General features: G+C 40.8%; 1 protein-coding gene across 9 annotated transcripts in view; it reads left to right on the top strand.

The window, feature by feature from the left end:
• The window catches only part of PASD1 (PAS domain containing repressor 1), a 188,555-nt gene that overhangs the window by 166,440 nt on the left and 758 nt on the right, over nt 1–21,357 (top strand). For 5 of the 9 annotated variants that reach the window (XM_047844743.1, XM_047844742.1, XM_047844746.1 and 2 more), the window contains 4 exons: nt 6,543–6,669; nt 12,393–12,637; nt 16,776–16,976; nt 17,297–17,491. In XM_047844743.1, coding sequence (XP_047700699.1) covers nt 6,543–6,669; nt 12,393–12,637; nt 16,776–16,976; nt 17,297–17,491 — 768 coding nt within the window. The remainder of the gene's footprint in view (nt 1–6,542; nt 6,670–12,392; nt 12,638–16,775; nt 16,977–17,296; nt 17,492–21,357) is intronic. The other 4 variants (XM_047844747.1, XM_047844748.1, XM_047844750.1 and 1 more) reach the window with 2 other exon arrangements.

Below are 21,357 nucleotides of genomic sequence, written 5' to 3' on the forward strand. Positions count from 1 at the left end.
GATATATCCGTGTTTAATTTTCTCCTGTTAATCTGTCTGATGTAAATTTAATTCTTAGACGAGTCAGAAGAACCTTGAAGGATAACAAGCTACTTGTATGTAGGTAAAACTTTCTGAACACAATACCTCTGCTTAACCTAACATTCTGTTCAAGAAAGTATGAAATGGAGGAAATTACATAGAAAAAGGCTAATTTAAACAGAGCAGTGTTCTGTTTACACGCAAACTAATTGCAATTATGCTAGGAAAAGAGGCCAAGACATCCATATAGCTCTGGCTATCAGTCTGGCATCTATGCAGTTGACAGCCTTGCCTCATCAGTCAGTCAACAGCTATTTACCCAGGACCTGCAGTGTGTAATGTGTGAACAATCCAGAGTCCTTCGACTTACTGTGTTTTGAGGAACTTAGTGTGTTTTGAGGAAAGCTGGATTTAAAAATTCTCACTTTAGGGGCGCCTGGGTGGCGCAGTCGGTTAAGCGTCCGACTTCAGCCAGGTCACGATCTCGCGGTCCGTGAGTTCGAGCCCCGTGTCGGGCTCTGGGCTGATGGCTCAGAGCCTGGAGCCTGTTTCCGATTCTGTGTCTCCCTCTCTCTCTGCCCCTCCCCCGTTCATGCTCTGTCTCTCTGTGTCCCAAAAATAAATAAACGTTGAAAAAAAATTAAAAAAAAAATTCTCACTTTATAAAACTTATAAAACCTAAGTAATTATAGCATTTAAAGGTACATTTTTTTAAAGAAACCCATAATCCCACCACCATGGCACAATTGCTATTTACTTTGCTTATTCCCATTCAGTCTTAGTATACCAGCATATGTGTTTTTCACTTAGTGATAATGATAGTTTACATGCTACTCCACAGCTTTGGCTTTCACTTGTAACCCTGTTTCATCTTTCTCTAATCCTAATTATAATTATTTCAATAACTGTATAGTATTCCATGGAATTGAAAAACTTCTTCTAATGAAGATGGAGTGCTTGGGACCAGATTTAACGTTCCTGCCCCAAATGACAAAATGTATAAAATAACAGTTTTCAGGATAGTGTACATCAGGCAACAAAGGACAGGGACTCTTAAGAGATGGGAAACAATCAAATGAGCCCTACAGTTGCCACAGCTTACTACAGGTGACACATCTGCTCCCCTTCACTGGTATCTTTTTGCTTCTAAAATCGTTTTTTGCTTTGTTTTTTTCCAGGCCAGTTACCATTGCTGCACATGATTCTGTCATTTTAAGTTTGAGTTTAGTGACTTTATATTGATAGACTAAATAAAATATATGAACACACAAAAATGGACATCTTAATCAACACCCAAGTATCCACATTTCTATTGAAACTCGTCCAGGAAGCAGAAAGCTAGTGATTAAATTGATAAATGACTGTGATGAAAAGCAGAAGGAAGAGGACAGGGAAAGAAAGGTCATATCACATCTCAGTGAATACCACCCACCAGCATATCTTTCTAAATATTGAAAAGATTGTCACATCCCCAGCAACATATTGCTTAAGGAGTACAAAACACACTGCCCTTGAACAGGGAGGTTGTACAATTTCCTGAATTTCAAATGCTGGGATTTGATCTGGATCAGTGTGTTTCAACAAGCAGGTTCCTTATAGAAAAATTGGCATAGAACTCTGTCTTAATCCAGTCCAAAAACAACAACAACAACCAAATAACAAAACAAAACAAAACAAAACAAAAAAACCCAAGCACTAAAATTTTCAGCAGGGATGTAAAAGATTCCACTGCTAACCTAGGCACTTACATTTCATATGAGCAGTGGCCTGCAGACTATTCAAAAAGGACCCAGTTGTTAAGGAAGTTGAAGTGGATCACTAAAATAGGAATATAATGTATGCAGCTTAAAGTAGGAAATGGCTTAAAAGAGCGCTGGGTTTGGAGTCATTGGATTCTTGTTTTTAAATTTTTTAAAGTTTATTTATTTATTTATTTATTTATTTATTTAGAGAGACAGAGAGAGAGAGAATGTGCAAGCAAGGGAGGGGCAGAGAGAGAGAATCCCAAGCAGGCTCCGTGCTGTTCAGCCTAGAGCCTGTTGTGGGGATCAATATCAGGAACCTTGAGATCACCATGACCTAGTATTAATTCTTCTTTAAATGGTTATAATTCTCCAGTGCAACCATCTGGGCTTCCAGATTTCTTTTGGGGGAAGTTTTTCATTACAAATTCAATTACTTTAATAAAGGACTCAAATTATTTATTTCATATTGGATGAACATAGTGGTTTGTGTTTTTTGAGAAATTGGTCCATTTCATCTAAGTCGTGAAATTTGTGTGTACAATTGTTTATAGTATTCTCTTATTGTCATATTGATGACTGCTTGGCCTGTAGTGATAGCCTCTGTTTCCTTCTTGATATAGGTTATTTGTGTCCTCTTTTTAATTTTAATAGTCTTGGTAGAGAGTTATCAATTTTATTGAACTTTCAAAGCTCAAGCTCTTTGTTTCATTGATTTTCTTGTCTATTTTCAATTTCATTGATCTCTGCTCTTATATAATTTCCTTCCTTCTATTTGATTTGGGTTTATTTTGCTCTTCTTTTTCTAGGTTCTTTAGGTAGGAGCTTAGATTACTGAAACTCTTTGTCATTTCCAACATGTGCGATCAGCGGTATACATCTCCCTCTAAGTGCTCCAGCTAAGCCCCACAAGTTTTCATATCTTGCATTCAGCTCAATGTACTTCTTTCATTTTCTTTGAGATTTTCTTTATGATTATTTCGAAGTGTGGTGTTTAATTAGCATGTGTTTTTTAGTTTCCAAGTGTTTTGAGAAACTCCTGTGCAAATGTCCTCTTCTTATAGGGATACCAGTAAAACTGGATTTAGGGTCTTCTCTAATCTAGTATAATCTCATTTTAACTTGATTACATATGCAAAGACCATATTTCCAAATAAGATTACATTTACAAGTTTCGAGGACTAGGATCTTGATATCTTTGGGGGCCATTATTCAACCTACTACAGGGACGTGGTTTTTTAAATTATAGAACAAAGTATTGGGAAAAGATCCTCCTTTTTCTTTAATTTTTTTTTGAGGTGGGTCTTATATTCCCTTTATTTTTTTTAATTTAATTTTTTATTTTTTTAAATTTACATTCAAATTAGCATCTAGTGCAACAATGATTTCAGGAGTAGATTCCTTAGTGCCCCTTACCCATTTAGCCCATCCTTCCTCCCACAACCCCTCCAGTAGTGCTCTGTTTGTTCTCCATATTTAAGAGTCTCTTCTGTTTTGTCCCCCTCCCTGTTTTTAGATTATTTTTGTTTCCCTTCCCTTATGCTCATCTTTTCTGTGTCTTAAAGTCCTCATATGAGTGAAGTCATATGCTTTTTGTCTTTCTCTGACTAATGTCACTTAGCATAATGCCCTCCAAATAATGCCCAAAGCGGCCGGGCAGCAGTCTTAACTTCCAGTTCAATGGAATCAGTGTTGTGCTTCTGTTGGAGATAAGACTTTCCTCCCGTTAGAAATAAGCCCATCGACACAATCAAAGGAGGGACGCAGGGACTTGGAGCACAGTGAAGCGAGGCTTTAATCCACGTTCTCGCACGAGTGGGCGTGTGATGGACAGGCACACTGGGGCAGCTACAGAAGACAATTTATCATGTTCTTTATATGTTCAAGATACCTGTCCTTTCTCAGGTATGTGGCCTGTTACTATTTTCTACCAGACTGTAGCTTGCGTTTTTATCCCCTTACTTAACACAGTCTTTCAGAAAGCAAAAGCTTTTAATTCTAATGAAGTCTGATTTATCAATGTTTCCTTGTATGGATCATGTTTTTGTGTCATATGTATGAGCTTTTTTGCCTGGCCCTAGGTCCTGAGAGATTTCTCTTCTATTTTTTTTTTTTCCCTAAGAGTTTTACATTTATGCCTATGATCCATTGTGAGTTAATTTTTGTATAAGGTGTCAGACTTTGGTCAAGGTTCATTTTTTGGCCTATGGATGTCCAGTTGCTCCAGTGGTTCCTTGGAAGTCCATCCTTACTCCATGGAATTACTTCTGCGTCTTGGTCAAAAATCAATTTGGGTATATTTGTGAGGGTCTATTTCTGGGTTCTCTATTCTGTTTCATTGATTTGTGTGCCTTTCCTCTACCAATAACCACACCATCTCAGTTACTATAACCATATAATAAGTCTTAAAGTTGGGAAAAGTGATTCTTCCCACTTTACTCTTTCTTTTTTTTCAATTTAATTAATTACTTCATAAATTTACATCCAAGTTAGTTAGCATATAGTGCAACAATGATTTCAGGAGTAGATTCCTTAATGCCCCTTCCCCATTTAGCCCATCCCCCCTCCCACAACCCCTCCAGCAACCCTCTGCTTGTTCTCCATATTTAAGAGTCTCTTATGTTTTGTCCCCCTCCTTGTTTTCATATTATTTTTACTTCCCTTCCCTTATGTTCATGTTTTAAATTTTTTTTCAACGTTTATTTATTTTTGGGACAGAGAGAGACAGAGCATGAATGGGGGAGGGGGCAGAGAGAGAGGGAGACACAGAATCGGAAACAAGCTCCAGGCTCTGAGCCATCAGCCCAGAGCCCGACGCGGGGCTCGAACTCACGGACCGCGAGATCGTGACCTGGCTGAAGTCGGATGCTTAACCGACTGCGCCACCCAGGCGCCCCTGTTCATGTTTTATATGAGTGCAGTCCTCATATAAGTGAAGTCATATGATACTTGTCTTTCTCACTTAGCACAATACCCTCCAGTTCCATCCACGTAGTTGCAAATGGCAAGATTTCATTCTTTTTTATTGCTGAGAAATACTCCATTATATATCTATCTATATAAATATCTATACACACACACACACACACACCCCATCTTCTTTCTCCAGTCATCCATCGATGGACATTTGGGCTCTTCCCATACTTTGGCTATTGTCGATAGTGCTGCTATAAACATTGGGGTGCATGTCTCCTTTTGAAACAGCACACCTGTATCCCTTGAATAAATACCTAGTAGTGCAATTGCTGGGTTGTAGGGTAGTTCTACTTTTAACTTTTTGAGGAACCTCCATACTGTTTTCCAGGGTGGCTGCACCAGCTTGCATTCCCACCAACAATGCAAAAGAGATCCTCTTTCTCTGCATCCTCGCCAACATCTTTTGTTGCCTGAGTTGTTAATGTTAGCCATTCTGACACGTGTCAGGTGGTATCTCATTGTGGTTTTGATTTGTATTTCCCTGAAGAGGAGTGATGTGGAGCATTTTTTCATGTGTTGGTTGGCCACCTGGATGTCTTCTTTGGAGAAGTGTCTATTCATGTCTTTGCCCATTTCTTCACTGGATTCTTTGTTTTTTGGGGTGTTGAGTTTGACGAGTTCTTTGTACATTTTGGATACTAACCCTTTATCTGATATGTCATTTGCAAATATTATCTCCCATTCCATCGGTTGCCTTTTAAAAGTTTTGCTGATTATTTCCTTCGCTGTGCTGAAATTTCTTATTTTGATGAGGTCCCAGTAGTTCATTTTTGCTTTGGTTTCCCTTGCCTCTGGAGACGTGTTGAGTAAGAAGTTGCTGAGGCCCAGGTCAAAGAGGTTCTTGCCTGCTTTCTCCTCGAGGATTTTGATGGCTTCTTGTCTTACATTGAGGCCTTTCATCCATTTTTAGTTTATTTTTGTGTCTGGTGTAAGAAAGTGGTCCAGGTTCATTCTTCTGCATGTCGCTGTCCAGTTTTCCCAGCACCACTTGCTGAAGAGACTGTCTTTATTCCATTGGATATTCATTCCTGCTTTGTCAAAGATTAGTTGGCCATACGTTTGTGGGTCCATTTCTGGGTTCTCTATTCTGTTCCGTTGATCTGAGTGTCTGTTCTTGTGCCAAGGAGTCATTGGATTCTACCTCTCACTCTGCTACTAACTTGCTGTATGACCTTCTCTTCTTTGACAGTATCAAATGGGGAGGTTGCACTAGAAGCTCTCCAGGGCCATTTCCATCTCTGTGCTACTAGTACACAGAGTAAAGATGCTTTTGCTAATAATACTTCCAAGTGTAATGTGCATTTAAGCCTACTTCATGGCTTAAATGCAGATTAGAAGTAGTCGTTAATCAGCCTCAACTGACCTTTCCTTGCAGTCAGTACAGGCTGCATGTGCAGGACCTCTGGAGAAATGGCCCTGCTAGTGGTGGTGGTGCCCTTCTCCCACAGTCACATCAGCATCCTACCAACACCTCTGAGAGGTGTGTATTTTTTTTGCCATGGCCTTTGATGGCACACATTTCTCTTATGCTTGTGCTTTAAGCACATCTGTACTGTGTTTATTTTCTCAGTTTTGACAATGTATAGCATGTTGCACCCATAATCTCTGCTCGTTATTACCTTCCAGCAGTGTTTTTCAAGAACATGTTTAATGATGGTTTTGTTTAGGTATTTAATTGATAGAAGCAATGTTGGAAATTGTGATGTGAAATGCATCCAAGTTTGTGTTCTGCCAGTGTTTCCTATTGTTTATATATCTCTTTCTCCAAATTGAAATGTCATCTTCTCTTTTGGAAATTCCCAGGATCAAGTTGATCTTATAACAGTCAAGCAGTATGGACTGCAGGAATCTGTTCATGAAAGTGGGATAGAGTCTGCTACATGTTATGACTCCAGCATATCTTCCATGGAAAGCATACCTGAATCGTCAGGTAGGTACATTTGGACAATTGGATGGAGATTATCAGAAGAAAAACAGTGGCCCACAGGGTAGTTATGGCTTTTCAAAGGAAGAGAGTGTTCTGTTTATAATGGTGTGAAATCTCAAGAGTGAACTTTCTTCATCTTCTGTAAGTTTTTTGAGATGATGATTTGAGAGCAGTGAAAGTGAATATCTCATCAGTGGTTTGAGTGCTGGAGAATGGTATTATTCTGTCCCATTAAAATTTAATATTCTAAAGATTGGTGCTAGATCCCAGTCCTTGGAGGAGTAGCATCTTATCTCTTATGCAGTCTTAGTGAAGACTGTGCCATAGGGATTGAAATCCAAAGAAACCTCTTGTTTTAAAAAAAAATGTACTATAAGAAGAACTTTTAGTAAAGACCAAAAAGGATAGTCTCTCAGAAACAGTAATATTTATAATGTAAGTTTTGGTATTAAAGAAATTTAATAAATATAATTGTATAAAAAGTACAAAACTTAAAGCAGTGCTGGATGCATAATACAGATCATGTCTAATTTGCTGAGCTTAGCATAGAGTATTTGAATTTGGGAATCTTCACATATAGAACTAATACATATATTTTTAAAATATTCTAATTAATGACTTTGACATTATTGCTGCCAATTTCAAACTTTGTTTAAAAAGTCCTTTAAAAAATTGATTTAGAGAAGGGGAAGACCATGAACCCATGATTGTGATTTCTAAAACACATAAGAGCAAATTGGTTTTAAATTTGCACACACTCTTTGAGATGTATGCTTCTATGGGTTTGACAAAGGCAAGGAGTCCTGTATCTGCTACCACATTACCCAACAGAACAGTTCTGTCATCCCCAAATTCCTTAGTGTTGTCTCTTTGAACTCCAGCTCTGTCCTCCTCCTCTGGCAACCATTGATCTGTATTCCTTCTCTGTTTTCCTTTTTCCAGAATGTCCTGTAAATGGAATCATATAGTGCCTTACCTTTTTGGTCTGGCTTTGTTAACAAAATGCATATAAGATTCATCCATGTTTCATGAATTAATGGTTCAATCCTCTTTCCTTGCTTAGTAGTACTGCATCTTATGCATGCACCATAGTTATTTGTTTAAAAATCCATTAATCTGCAGAAAGACATCTGGGTTATTTCCACGTTTTCAGTGATTATAAGTAAAACTACTATAAACATTTGCATAGAGGGTTTTTTGTGGAAATACAAATGTTCAATTGACTTCATTAAATTCCTAGGAGTGGGACAGCTGGGTCATATGGAAAATGTGTGTAAAAGAAACTACCAAACTATATCCCAAAATGACTGCCATTTTGCATTCTTCAAATAATATTCTCCGCTTTGCTTTTGGGGCTGTTGAAGGAGAATCTTTCTCAACACCTCCACCAGCAATTCAAGCACTCCTGAGATCCCCACATTCTGGAGAACATATCTTTTTGAAGTTGTTGTTCATTACGTTTAATTTGGTATTATCAGTTGGAAGGTACGAATTTTCAGAAGCACAGCCAAAAAAAAATTTTATAATGAAAAGACACTCAACACGAATGGTTTGGGTACCTACCCACTTATGCATGGGTGGGTAGAGGAAAAGTCAGACACTACTTCCTTTTTATTTATTTTCAAATATGAACAGATTTTTTTGTTTTTTTTTTAAATTTTAACTTGTTTTATTATTATTTTTTAAATTTACAACCAGATTAGCATCTAGTGCAACAATGATTTCAGGAGTAGATTCCTTAGTGCCCCTTACCCATTTAGCCCATCCCCCCTTCCACACCCCTCCCGTAACCCTCAGTTTGTTCTCCATATTTATGAGTCTCTTCTGTTTTGTACCCCCTCCCTGTTTTTATATTATTTTTGTTTCCCTTCCCTTATATTCATCTGTTTTGTCTCTTAAAGTCTTCATATGAGTGAAGTCATATGTTTTTTGTCTTTCTCTAGTTTCACTTAGCATAATGCCCTCCAGTTCCATCCATGTAGTTGCAAATGGCAAGATTTCATTCTTTTTGGTCACCAAGTAATACTCTATTGTATATATATATACTACATCTTCTTTATCCATTCATCCATCCATGGAAATTTGGGCTCTTCCCATACTTTGGCTATTGTTTATAGTGCTGCTATAAACATGGGGGTGCATGTGTCCCTTCAAAACAGCACACCTGTATCCCTTGGGTAAATGCCTAATAGTGTGATTGCTGGGTCATAGGGTAGTTCTATTTTTAGTTTTTTGAGGAACCTCCATACTGTTTTCCAGAGTGGCTGCACCAGCTTGCATTGCCACCAACAATGCAAAAGAGATCCTCTTTCTCCACATCCTTGCCAACATCTGTTGTTGCCTGAGTTGTCAATGTTAGCCATTCTGACAGGTGTGAGGTGGCATCTCATTGTGGTTTTGACTTGTATTTCCCTGATGATGAGTGAAGTTGAGCATTTTTTCATGTGTAGGTTGGCCATCTGGATGTGTTCTTTGGAGAAGTGTCTATTCATGTCTTTTGCCCATTTCTTCACTGGATTATTTGTTTTTTGGGTGTTGAGTTTGATAAGTTCTTTATAGATTTTGGATACTAACCCTTTATCTGATATGTCATTTGCAAATATCTTCTCCCATTCTGTCAGTTGCCTTTTAGTTTTGCTGACTCTTTCCTTCGCTGTGCAGAAGCTTTTTATTTTGATGAGGTCCCAGTAGTTCATTTTTTGCTTTTGTTTCCCTTGCCTCTGGAGACGTGTTGAGTAAGAAGTCGCTGTGGACAAGATCAAAGAGTTTTTGCCTGCTTTCTCCCCGAGGATTTTGATGGCTTCCTGTCTTACATTGAGGTCTTTCATCCATTTTGAGTTTGTTTTTGTGTATGGGGTAGGAAAGTTGTCCAGGTTCATTCTTCTGCACGTCGCTGTCCAGTTTTCCCAGCACCACTTGCTGAAGAGACTGTGTTTATTCCATTGGGTATTCATTCCTGCTTTGACAAAGATTAGTTGGCCATACGTTTGTGGATCCATTTCTGGGTTCTCTATTCTGTTCCATTGATCTGAGTGTCTGTTCTTGTGGCAGTACCATACTGTCTTGATGATTACAGCTTTGAACTATAGCTTGAAGTCTGGGATTGTGATGCCTCCTGCTTTCATTTTCTTTTTGAAGATTGCTTTGGCTATTCGGGGTCTTTTCTGGTTCCATACAAATTTTAGGATTGTTTGTTCTACCTCTGTGAAGAATGCTGGTGTTATTTTGATAGGGATTGCATTGAATATGTAGATTGCTTTGGGTAGTATCGACATTTTAACAATATTTGTTCTTCATATACAGGAGCATGGAATCTTTTTCTATTTTTTCTTTTTTGTGTCTTCTTCAATTTCTTTCATAACCTTTCTATAGTTTTCAGTGTATAGATTTTTCACCTGTTTGGTTAGATTTATTCCTAGGTATTTTATGTTTTTTTTTTGTGTGTGTGTGCGACTGTAAATGGGATCGATTCCTTGATTTCTCACTTCATTATTGGTGTAGAGGAGTGCATCTGATTTCTGTGCATTGATTTTATATCCTGCAACTTTGCTGAATTCATGAATCAATTCTAGCAGATTTTTGGTGGAATCTTTTGGGTTTCCATATAGAGTATCATGTCATGTGCTAAGAGTGAAAGTTTGACCTCCTCCTGGCCAATTTGTATGCCTTTTATTTCTTTGTGTTGTCTGGTTGCAGAGGATAAGACTTCCAATAGTATGTTGAGCAACAGTGGTGAGAGTGGACATCCCTGTCTTGTTCCTGACCTTAGGGGGAAAGCTCTCAGTCTTTCCATTGAGGATGATATTAGTGTTCGGTTGTTCATACATGGCTTTTATGATCTCGAGGTACACTCCTTCTATCCCTACCTTCTTGAGAGTTTTTATCAAGAAAGGATGCTGTATTTTGTCAAATGCTTTCTCTGCATCTATTGAGAGGATCATATGGTGCTTGTCCTTTCTTTTATTGATGTGGTGAATCACATTAATTGTTTTGTGGATATTGAACCAGCTCTGTATCCCAGGTATAAATCTCACTTGGTCGTGGTGAATAATTTTTTAATGTATTGTTGGAGCCAATTGGCTAATATCTTGTGGAGGATTTTTGCATCCATGTTCATCAGGGAAATTGGTCTATAGTTCTCCTTTTTAGTGGTGTCTCTGTCTGGTTTTGGAATCAAGGTAATGGTGGCTTCATAGGAAGAGTTTGGAAGTTTTCCTTCCATTTCTATTTTTTGGAAAAGCTTCAAGAGAATAGGTGTTAACTCTTCCTTAAATGTTTGGTAGAATTCCCCTGGAAAGCCATCTGGCCCTGGACTCTTGTTTTTTGGCAGATTTTTGATTACTAATTCAATTTCCTTACTGGTTATGGGTCTGTTCAAATTTTCTATTTCTTCCTGTTTCCATTTTGGTAGTGTATATGTTTCTAGGAATTTGTTCATTTCTTCCAGATTGCCCACTTTATTGGCATATAATTGCTCATAATATTCTCTTATTATTGTTTTTATTTCTGCTGTGTTGGTTGTGATCTCTCCTCTTTCATTATTGATTTTATTTATTTGGGTCCTTTCCTTTTTCCTTTTGATCAAACTGGCTAATGGTTTATCAATTTTGTTAATTCTTTGAAAAACCAGCTTCTGGTTTCATTAATCTGTTCTACTGTGTTTTTTTGGTTTCGATTTCTGCTCTAATCTTTATTATTTCCTGTCTTCTGCTGGTTTTGGGTTTTATTTGCTGTTCTTTTTCCAGCTCCTTAAGGTGTAAGGTTAGGTTGTGTATCTGAGCTCTTTCTTCCTTCTTTAGGAAGGCCTGGATTGCTATATACTTTCCTCTTATGACCGCCTTTGCTGCGTCCCAGAGGTTTTGGGTTGTGGTGTTATCATTTTCATTGACTTCCACATACTTTTTAATTTCCTCTTTAGCTTCTTGGTTAGCCCATTCGTTCTTTAGTAGGATGATCTTCAGTCTCCAAGTATTTGTTACCTTTCCAGATTTTTTCTTGTGGTTGATTTTGAGTTTCATAGCATTGTCGTCTGAAAATATGCACGGTATGATCTTGATCTTTTTGTACTTACTTAGGGCTGATTTGTGCTCCAGTATATGGTCTATTCTGGAGAGCGTTCCATGTATATTCTGCTGCTTTAGGATGAAATATTCTGAATATATCTGTTAAGTCCATCTGGTCCAGTGTGTCATTCAAAGCCCTTGTTTCCTTGTTGATTTTTTGGTTAGATGATCTGTCCATTTCTGTGAGTGGGGTGTTGAAGTCTCCTACTATTATGGTATTACTGTTGATGAGTTTCTTTATGTTTGTGATTAATTGATTTATGTATTTGGGTGCTCTCACATTTGGCGCATAAATGTTTACAATTGTTAGGTCTTCTTCATGGATAGACCCCTTGATTATGATATAATGCCCTTCTGCATCTCCTGATACAGTCTTTATTTTGAAGTCTAATTTGTCTGATATAAGTTATGGCTACTCCGGCTTTCTTTTGTTGGCCATTAGCATGATAGATGGTTCTCCATCCCATTATCAAATATGAACAGATTTTTAAGTAATGCTCTGACTTACTCCTGGTACCTGGCACATCTGATCCTTAACATAGAATAAAACTGGACACTCCTGTTTTTAGACTTAAAAGGGGAAATAAAGAGAAAACAGTAAATCTTTGATAATGTTGGTACTTCTGATTTCTTGGTCATGAATGCCACTGTGCTTTCTTTCAGCTACATCATCTTTGCAGAGCTTTGAATTCGAACCTGACGTGGAACAGGTGGATGATATGGATGAGGTGCAACAGGTGGACGAGGTGGAAAAGATGGGTCAGATTGATGAGATGGAAGAGGTGGAACAAGTAGACAAAGAAGAAGAGGTGGAGCGAGTGGAGGAGGTGGAGGAGGAGGACCAGCTAGACCAGGTGGAGCAGGAGGCCCTCTCACCCTTCAGTGTGGCTGGTGGCATCAGTGATGAGGTACCTGTGGGAGTCTTGCTCCATGTATTTGTCTGGACCACTAACCCTGCAAAACCCTGAATTTCTACTCTTGTGCTCAGGTTCATTTTGCAGAAAGCATATTATTATTTTTTAACTGTATCACCATTTCTGTCATACTGGATTTTCCTATTCTGCTGAGAATCCAGTAGACCCTAGAAAATAGGGAGATTGAAGATTCTCTAAGTAAAACCAAATCTCCGTTCCTTTCTTTTTTTTTTAATTTTTTTTCAACGTTTTTTATTTATTTTTGGGACAGAGAGAGACAGAGCATGAACGGGGGAGGGGCATCGAGAGAGAGGGAGACACAGAATCAGAAACAGGCTCCAGGCTCTGAGCCATCAGCCCAGAGCCTGACGCGGGGCTCGAACTCCCGGACCGCAAGATCGTGACCTGGCTGAAGTCGGACGCTTAACCGACTGCGCCACCCAGGTGCCCCTCCGTTCCTTTCTTAATGTGAAATATGCAAAGACACCTTGTGCTTGAGAGAAAGTTTGGGCCAAATGGGAAGGTTATCCACTAAGAAAAGGCAGTATTTTATTTTATTTTACTTTATTACATTTTATTTTATTTTATTTTTAAACATTCTTAAAATATAATTTATTGTCAAATTGGTTTCCATACAACACCCATTGCTCATCCCAACAAGTGCCCTCCTCCCTGCCCATAACCCACTTTCCCCTATCCCCCACCCCCATCTACCCTTAGTTTGTTCTCAGTCCTTAAGAGTCTCTTATGGTTTGCCTCCCTTCCTCTCTGTAACTTTTTCCCCCCTTCCTCTCCCCCCTGGTCTTCTGTTATGTTTCTCAAGATCCACATATGAGTGAAAACATATGGTATCTGTCTTACTCTGCCTGGCTTATTTCACTTAGCATAATACCCTCCAGTTCCATCCACATTGCTGCAAAGGGCCAGATTTCATTCTTTCTCATTGCCAAGTAGTATTCCATTGTATATATAAACCACGTCTTCTTTATCCATTCGTCAGTTGATGGACATTTGGGCTCTTTCCATAATTTGGCTATTGTTGAAAGTGCTGCTATAAGCATTGGGGTACATGTGCCCCTATGCATCAGCACTCCTGTATCTTTTGGGTAGATTTCTAGCAGTGCTATTGCTGGGTCATAGGGTAGTTATATTTTTCATTTTTTGAGGAACCTCCACACTGTTTTCCAGAGTGGCTGCATCATTTTGCATTCCCACCAGCAGTGCAAGAGGGTTCCCGTTTCTCCACATCCTCGCCAGCATCTATAGTCTCCTGATTTGTTCATTTTAGCCACTCTGACTGACACGAAATGGTATCTGAGTGTGGTTTTGATTTGTATTTCCCTGATGAGGAGTGACATTGAGCATCTTTTCATGTGTCTGTTGGCCATCTGGATGTCTTCTTTGGAAAAGTTTCTATTCATGTCTTCTACCCATTTCTTCACTGGATTATTTGTTTTTCAGGTGTGGAGTTTGGTGAGTTCTTTATAGATTTTAGATACTAGCCTTTTATCCAATATGTTATTTGCAAATATCTTTTCCCATTCCATCAGTTGCCTTTTAGTTTTATTGATTGTTTCCTTTGCTGTACAGAAGCTTTTTATCTTGATGAGGTCCCAATAGTTCACTTTTGATTTTAATTCCCTTGGGAAAGGCAGTACTTTAAAGCACTGTTCCTTATCACCTGTGAGGGGATGCTAACCATCTCCAAGAAAGATGACTTTCCTGCTTACATAGCAGCACCTCCCCACCACAAGCTAGGTTTCTCCAATGGAATTTTTGTTAGGTTAGAAGCATGCCTTTCAGAATGTTAGATGTAGCCAACCTTCTAATGTCAACATTGATGTATGGTCTGAGGCCAAATCAATACATTTGGATTAACTACTCTGTTGCTCTTCTGTCCTCAAATTTGTGTACATAATGACAGATTTGGACAATCATCTTTTATAATAGACAAGATTATTAAAATCAGGATTGGTAGGCAAGGTAATGAGTTTATGGTTTGTTACATGGAATTGTGTGTATTAATTATGAAGCCTAAGATGAGTCACTCCCTATTGTAATGAGAAGAACTGAGGGATAGAAGACAGTGTGCAGTGACTTTGGCACATCCCTGCATATCAGTTTCTCCATCTTGAGATGGTCTGCTTGCCTTGCAGGGATTTTTGGACTGCTATGAAAAATTTTTGAACAATTTAAAAGAAAATTTCTGTATAAATCCATTTTGTCCTTATTTATGTCTTTATTATGCCAAAATGCTGTGGTTCCCCTTCCACTGTTGACGTTTTTCTTCTGCTTTGAATGAATTTATAACAACTTTCAATATAATATTTGTTTAAAATAGTCAAAATAACCAGCCTTGAGTGTGCATAATACAGTTCTGCATGTGGTACATGGGCTTATTGGGCTTATTTTGGGGTGCCATGGATTGACAGGCTGGAATGTAGCCAGAAGATGGAGACAGGATGGAGGAAGGCTGAAAAATGTCATATTGTCAGTAGTGGGAGGTAGTCACAGTGGAAGGCATTGGAGAAGGGAGGCTGGGAAGGGACAGGACAGCCTGATCCAAGTAGCTGCATAGCCATCATGTTCCTGAAGTAGAAGACAAGTCTCCAGTGGATCAAACTAGGGTGGAGAGCTAGCAGCTCAGGACTGGCAACTTTCCATTCCTCTGAAAAAAGCCTTTCTTAGATGAGTTAGGTTACCTCCCCAGGTGGTGAGCTTCCTCACCTTCAACAGAAAAGTTTGAGACAGGCTTGGTAGCTCATCTACCAAAGACAGCAGAGAAAAGATTCCTGCTTGGAGAATGGGAGTGTGGATGTGATAACCTATAAGGTTTGTCGCTTCCAGTCTTGAGTTTAGACTTTTTATTTCATTTCATTTCATTTCATTTCATTTCATTTCATTTCATTTGTTTGTTGAAAGCCTGCTTTCTTTTTTAAAAATATTTATATATTTTTGAAAGAGAATTAGAGCATGGGGGGCCAGGGGGGGTGGTGGTGAGAGAGAGGGAGACACAGAATCTGAAGCAGGCTCCAGGCTCTGAGCTGTCAGCACAGAGCCCAACATGGGGCTAGAACCCATGAACCATGAGATCATGACCTGAGTCAAAGTTGGATGCTTAGCTGACTGAACCACCCAGGTGTACTGAATGCCTGATTTCTTATATGAAGATCTATATACTATATAACAAAAAAAGGACAATTGGACAATTTTCAATGGCTTAAAAATACATATATGATTTTTTATTCCAAGTGAGAAAAACAACTTGCATGTATTTTTCTCTGTCTCTCTTTAATAATTCAGCTGTGTGCTTCCATTAGCCATAAAGGGGTTTAAGGCCACAGTATAGAATAGAAGGCCACAGAACAGACTTTTGTTTTTGTTTTCTAGTAGTCGCATCCGTATGTACCTTCTCATCATTAATACTGACACTGTGGCTCTCTCATCTTGTTTATACACACAATATATAGCCCAGAACAGGCGAATGATAGCTTTCACAGATAGCTTTTTTCCAAGAACCCCGCCTCTTTCCTGCCCCCTTAGCTAGCTAGTTGAGAAGCCATGTCCACTTTATTAAATTCTCTCAAATATGTCCCTTCATTTGTATGTGTCCTTCCTCTGGTCTGTTTCAGGCCCCTGTTACCTCTACTATAACTGTATGGACAGCACTTACTTTAGAGGACATTGTGAAGGTCAGATCTGTGGATTTCTTTGTAGTGCTTATAAGAGCACCTGGAACAAAGGAAGTGCAAGTTGACCGTTCCTCTTACCACATTGCCAACAGGGGCATCTGATAGATGTTTCCCACATGCCTCATCTGTGATATGACTCACTGCATTCTGAGTCTTCCACTAAGGACTTCAGGCAGGTTGCTTCACAATTTGGGGCCAATTCCACAGCTTTATGTTTTGAGGCAAAAAATCTGACTAAATGATTCCCATGATCCATTTCTGATCTAGAAATCCTGGATTCTGTAACCATTTCTTCAGACTTTCTAGTAACGAATGAAATTGGGAGTGGAGTGACATCATTCACATTCTCAGTCTTTAAAAACTTGGAAATAAAGCAATATGGTAGGATTTGGAGAACCTGGTGTCCCTATCTATGAACCACAAGCAATTCCTCCCCACAGCTATTAGAACCACTACCGTCAATTGCATTGTACATCAACAAACGGGAGCTGGGGCTGATGAGGAAGTTTAGGGAGCAGCTGGAAGAAAAGACTCGGATGCTGCAGGCTGAGATCAGAAGCCTGCAAGACGCACTGGAAATGATGAAGGAGCAGCTTCGGAGAATAGAGGATTCCGGCTTTCAGATCAGAGGCCAGTTCCATGTAAGTAAGAGGCAAAAGGGAGAGGAGAAAGGGACCTTGATAGTTTTCAAGGAGTTAGTAGGGCCTGCTAGTAGTGACAGCAGCTGCTCCAGGACGGCATGGGACATTTGGAGTAGTATTCAGCAGTGACATCTGGCTTTGCTCTTTGTCTCTTGGCTGCAGTGGCTGAAATGGGCCCAGCTGGGCTTTGGCAGTGGCAGATGGCCTTATATACAATCAGGGCTTCCTGTGAGCCTACCTGAAGGCACTGTCACTCCATGCCCTGAGGAAAGGTGTGGCTGCTGAATAAGACCTTTGTGATACATTACAAATCCTTACAGATGCAGCCAACCACCTCACACCACCTTCACTGTCCTGAGCCCCAGTCTTTGGAGCCAGTGCCCAAGAAACCGCGCACTGAGCAAATGGAGGGGCCCTTCTCAGATTTCAAGGACATGAGCCTTTCCTGTGGTTCATCTTCCCACTATTTCAAATTCCCTGAGGATCTTGAGGAGCCTTGTGATGCCTCCAACCAGGTAGGGAAAGGCTGTTTTAACTACGTAGCTGAAAGGAGATTTGACTTTCATGAAAATTGGGGCTCACCTGGTTCTCCTGAGGGTGTAGTGGCTACTTGGTTGCAGTTCATTTACCTGAGATAAAAAAAAATCTTGACTAACTAGACCTGGACACACATCCACACATACATGTACATATGTTCTGAATTGTAGCTTATCTAGCCAAGAGCATGACTGCAACTAGTACCTTAGCAAACAAGTAAGATAGCACCCAGACCAAGCCCAGAGATGCAGGGCCAGTCATCTTCTGCTTCAGGAGAACAGAGGGGGAGCATTCCAGCAATCTCCGGGGGGGCTCTTGCAGATACTGAGGTACTGTCATCTCTTTCCTTTGGATGCAACATGTGCAGGGGCAGGAACAATACCTGTAGCAGCAGATCCTGTGGGAAACCAGATGCTGCAAATACGCCTGCTAAACCAGGCTGGCATGGCTGTGCCCCTCTGTGATGACCTTTTTACATTTATGCAGAACCAACCCGTCGTTGTTCCTGTCCAGTTAATGGCTGGACAACATCCCCCTGACAACTGTCAAGATGAAAACCTTGGGGGCCTCAAAGATGACAGTCAGAGGGAAGTGCATGGGACGGTGGCAGTGGCTAAGATCCCTGCTTTCCCCTCGTGACTGGGCACCATGCCTAAAACCATGAGTGACTTGTCCACGGGACACCAAAAGCGCCCTCATCAAAAGCAGCATGCTCCCACCCATCTTGCTCTGTGGCCACTGGTTCCCTACCTCTGTGTTCACAGTGTGTGGCCAAGCATGCATTGATGGAACAGAGGAGTCTCCATGAAAATAGAAGGCCTAGATGAGTACACCCCCAAGCTAGGGAATTAGCATGCAAATCTCGAAATCTCTTGGCTTCATCCACACAAGCCCAGACTCATGGCACAGGGTATCTTATAGGGAAGTCTTGAGTGCCCATATCTGAATAACTTCTGGGCTCTCAGTTTTCTTCTCCCACTTCACTGGGATCTGGTGATCACAACAGACCAGATGAAGGGGTCCCCATGGATTGGCAATCTGTGGGAGAGAAGTGGGTATGAAACATTTGCTTGATGGCCAATGGATTCCAAAGAGCTAACATCACAGAAGGACTAAGCCCTGGAGGCAGTATGAGGACATGAACACATTTTTTGTTCAGTGATAGTCTGTGGCCCCAAATTCCAGAAAGAGAAGGTTCTGCTCAGCAATGAAGGGGTTGTATATAGCACATGCTTGATGCCCAATAAATATTTTTGAATGAATGCCAGTTCTCTGTGTGAGCCTCCCAGAGCTCCAGATTTCCTTCTGGGCCTTCCTGTAGGATCAGTGACCCTGATATGTGGGGTAGGTGGGTTAGTGCCATGTTTTGCACTGGCCTGATCATCAGAATCCACTTGAGGAAGTTGTGGAAAGTACAGATTCGGAAGTCCCTATTTATACCAAGAGCCCCAGACATAGCATTTTAGAGAGAGCGCTGGACTTGCAATGAGGAACTGGCCTGGCACCCCCATCCAGCTACCAGCTCCTTCAGTGACAAAGGGCAAGGCACTGACTTTGGGTGGGTAAAGTAACTTGCATTAAGGCATGTGGCAGAGCCAGGACTGTCCAAGTAAAACAAATAAAACTACTTGAGACAAAAAACTAATTCATCTCAATCTTTACATTCACTTTAATGTGGCAAATGGAATCTTACTCAGGCAAAGTGAGAGTGCAAACCAGTGAATCCTGATTTAGCCACCAAAACGAAATGTGCCATAAGCACCTACTGATGAGCAAGGCAATGGCTCCTGGGTCATCATTGTTCCCTGATCCACGTCACTGTAACATGTTTCTTTCAGTTTTCTTCCTGAGGACCAGAAGGGGTCCCCCATCAATCTTCTGCCACTGCTGTATAGTCCCAGCTCTGAGACAGGTTCCTCTACCAGCTTTTCTGAGTCTCCCATAAATTCTGACTCAAACTGAGTCACCCTGGAGACCTCGCATGTCATTCAACTTTGGCAACAGCCACCAGATCCACAGTATCACATTTACTTCCAAGTGAATACTTATCCTTCCAGTGAGCAGGCCACTATGCAGGAGCAAGCCACCTGGGTCCAGGTATACCATTCCTTTCTCCTCTCCTCCCCAGCCCAGGTCAGGGGTTCTGTATGGAGGCTGGGTCTTTTCCCCAAAAGGCACACACAACAGGAGTATGCTATCTGTGTGAAATCCAGGCTTCAAAGCTCAGTAAATTTGAGGGTGGTTACTCACATGGTGGTGGCAGGCACTGCTGAGTAAAAAGATTTTCTTCAGGGTTCCATGAAAAAGTGAGCTGTCCTCATGTATATTAAATGCAATATCACATGGAAATTTCTTAAACATATGTTACCTGGGCAAAGTGAGTCATGCCATATGTTGAAATCATTGCCAGAGGCCAGGCCCCTTTCTGAACCTGTGGATCTTTAGTTCTCTCGTACAAAGTCCAGAGCCTAGTGTGAGTATGTTTCCTTGTACTGAAAATAAACAAGGGTTCTTCTATGGAATGTACTTGGTATTCATCCACAGGGTGCTCCATATTTGGCAGGACAGACCCCACTTTGGGGACCATCTGTAATAGTCATGTTTCCAGGGCAGTGTTAGCAGCTGGTCCAGATGGCAGTCACATATTGGATTTTGCTCCCAGATACACTCCCAGAAAGCCCCTTGGGACCATAAATTCTCAATATGACTAAAAGCACTTATAAAGGTGTTTTGATTCTGGATTTAGAAACCTTGATGGAGTCTAACCTCTGATTTTCAAAACTATCAAGAACAAGAAGAGGAAAAAAACAGTAGGCCAAGGCAGGATGAGGGAGTTTGGTTATTTTAAATGGCTAAAGTGTGATTATTTTCACATACACACCTGGACCAACTGGACTGCCAGTCCTCGGAAAAGTTGATCCATGAGAGGGACTTCTCATGCAAAGAGACCAGATGCTCAGTGGACCCTGTAGTTGAGTTACCAAGCCAGACTCTGGTTAAACCCTTCATCATGTCTCCTTTTGAGGCACTGTCGTCTGGATGGGTCCTTAGAAGCCGAGCTGAGACAAAACTGAACAGGTATCCCAGGGAAGTGGAGAAGGGAGGACCCCTGGGAGGTTGTTGGGAGAATGCAGTGGAATGGCCAAGGGCAGGACCATGTGGGAGCTTCCTTGTCCACAAGACTTCAGGGGCTCCCCACACCCTGCCTTGACTCATTTCCACTGTCCTCTGGGCACTCCCTGTCCCCAAGTCCCCAAGCATATCCATCTTTCTTCCCATAGCCCAGCCCTGCTCTGTCTGTTCTTCTGTATTCTCTTCCACCCCTTTGGTTGTACTTCTTGAAATCTTACATCACCCTCAAAACCCAACCCAAGGGATCCTTCCTCCTCAAACAGAAAAGGCTCCCCCAGCCTACTCTGTAATACCACTTTTGTGTCTGCCCCTCGTCCCCACTATACAACTTAGAGTGGGTTGTTGTTACCTTTCCCATCGCATTGTTCAAGTGGGCCAAGTACCTCACTGGTAAGTGAGGCTTAGCAATGAAGTTACTTAGTCTGAGCAGAGTAATAGCAAGGTCCAAGGGTAGGGGCAGAAAGAGACCTTCCAAGCCTTCAGCTAGCCATGACTGGCAGAGAAGCTGGGCTAGGGAGGGCCAGACACAGAACTCAGTAGCCTTAGGCATTAAGACAACTTTGGGAGAGCCCAGTGCTACTTCTGCTGGTCTTTCAGGCAAGATGCTGTTGAAACATGAAAGTGGAGAGGAACCCCGTTTTCCCCAGCTGCACTTTCTAGCAGCACCTTGTAGGCGTGTGTTCCAAAGATATTTCTCAGTAGCTTGCTGACT

Source organism: Prionailurus viverrinus, chromosome X (assembly GCF_022837055.1).
Source record: "Prionailurus viverrinus isolate Anna chromosome X, UM_Priviv_1.0, whole genome shotgun sequence".
Taxonomy (NCBI): domain Eukaryota; kingdom Metazoa; phylum Chordata; class Mammalia; order Carnivora; family Felidae; genus Prionailurus; species Prionailurus viverrinus.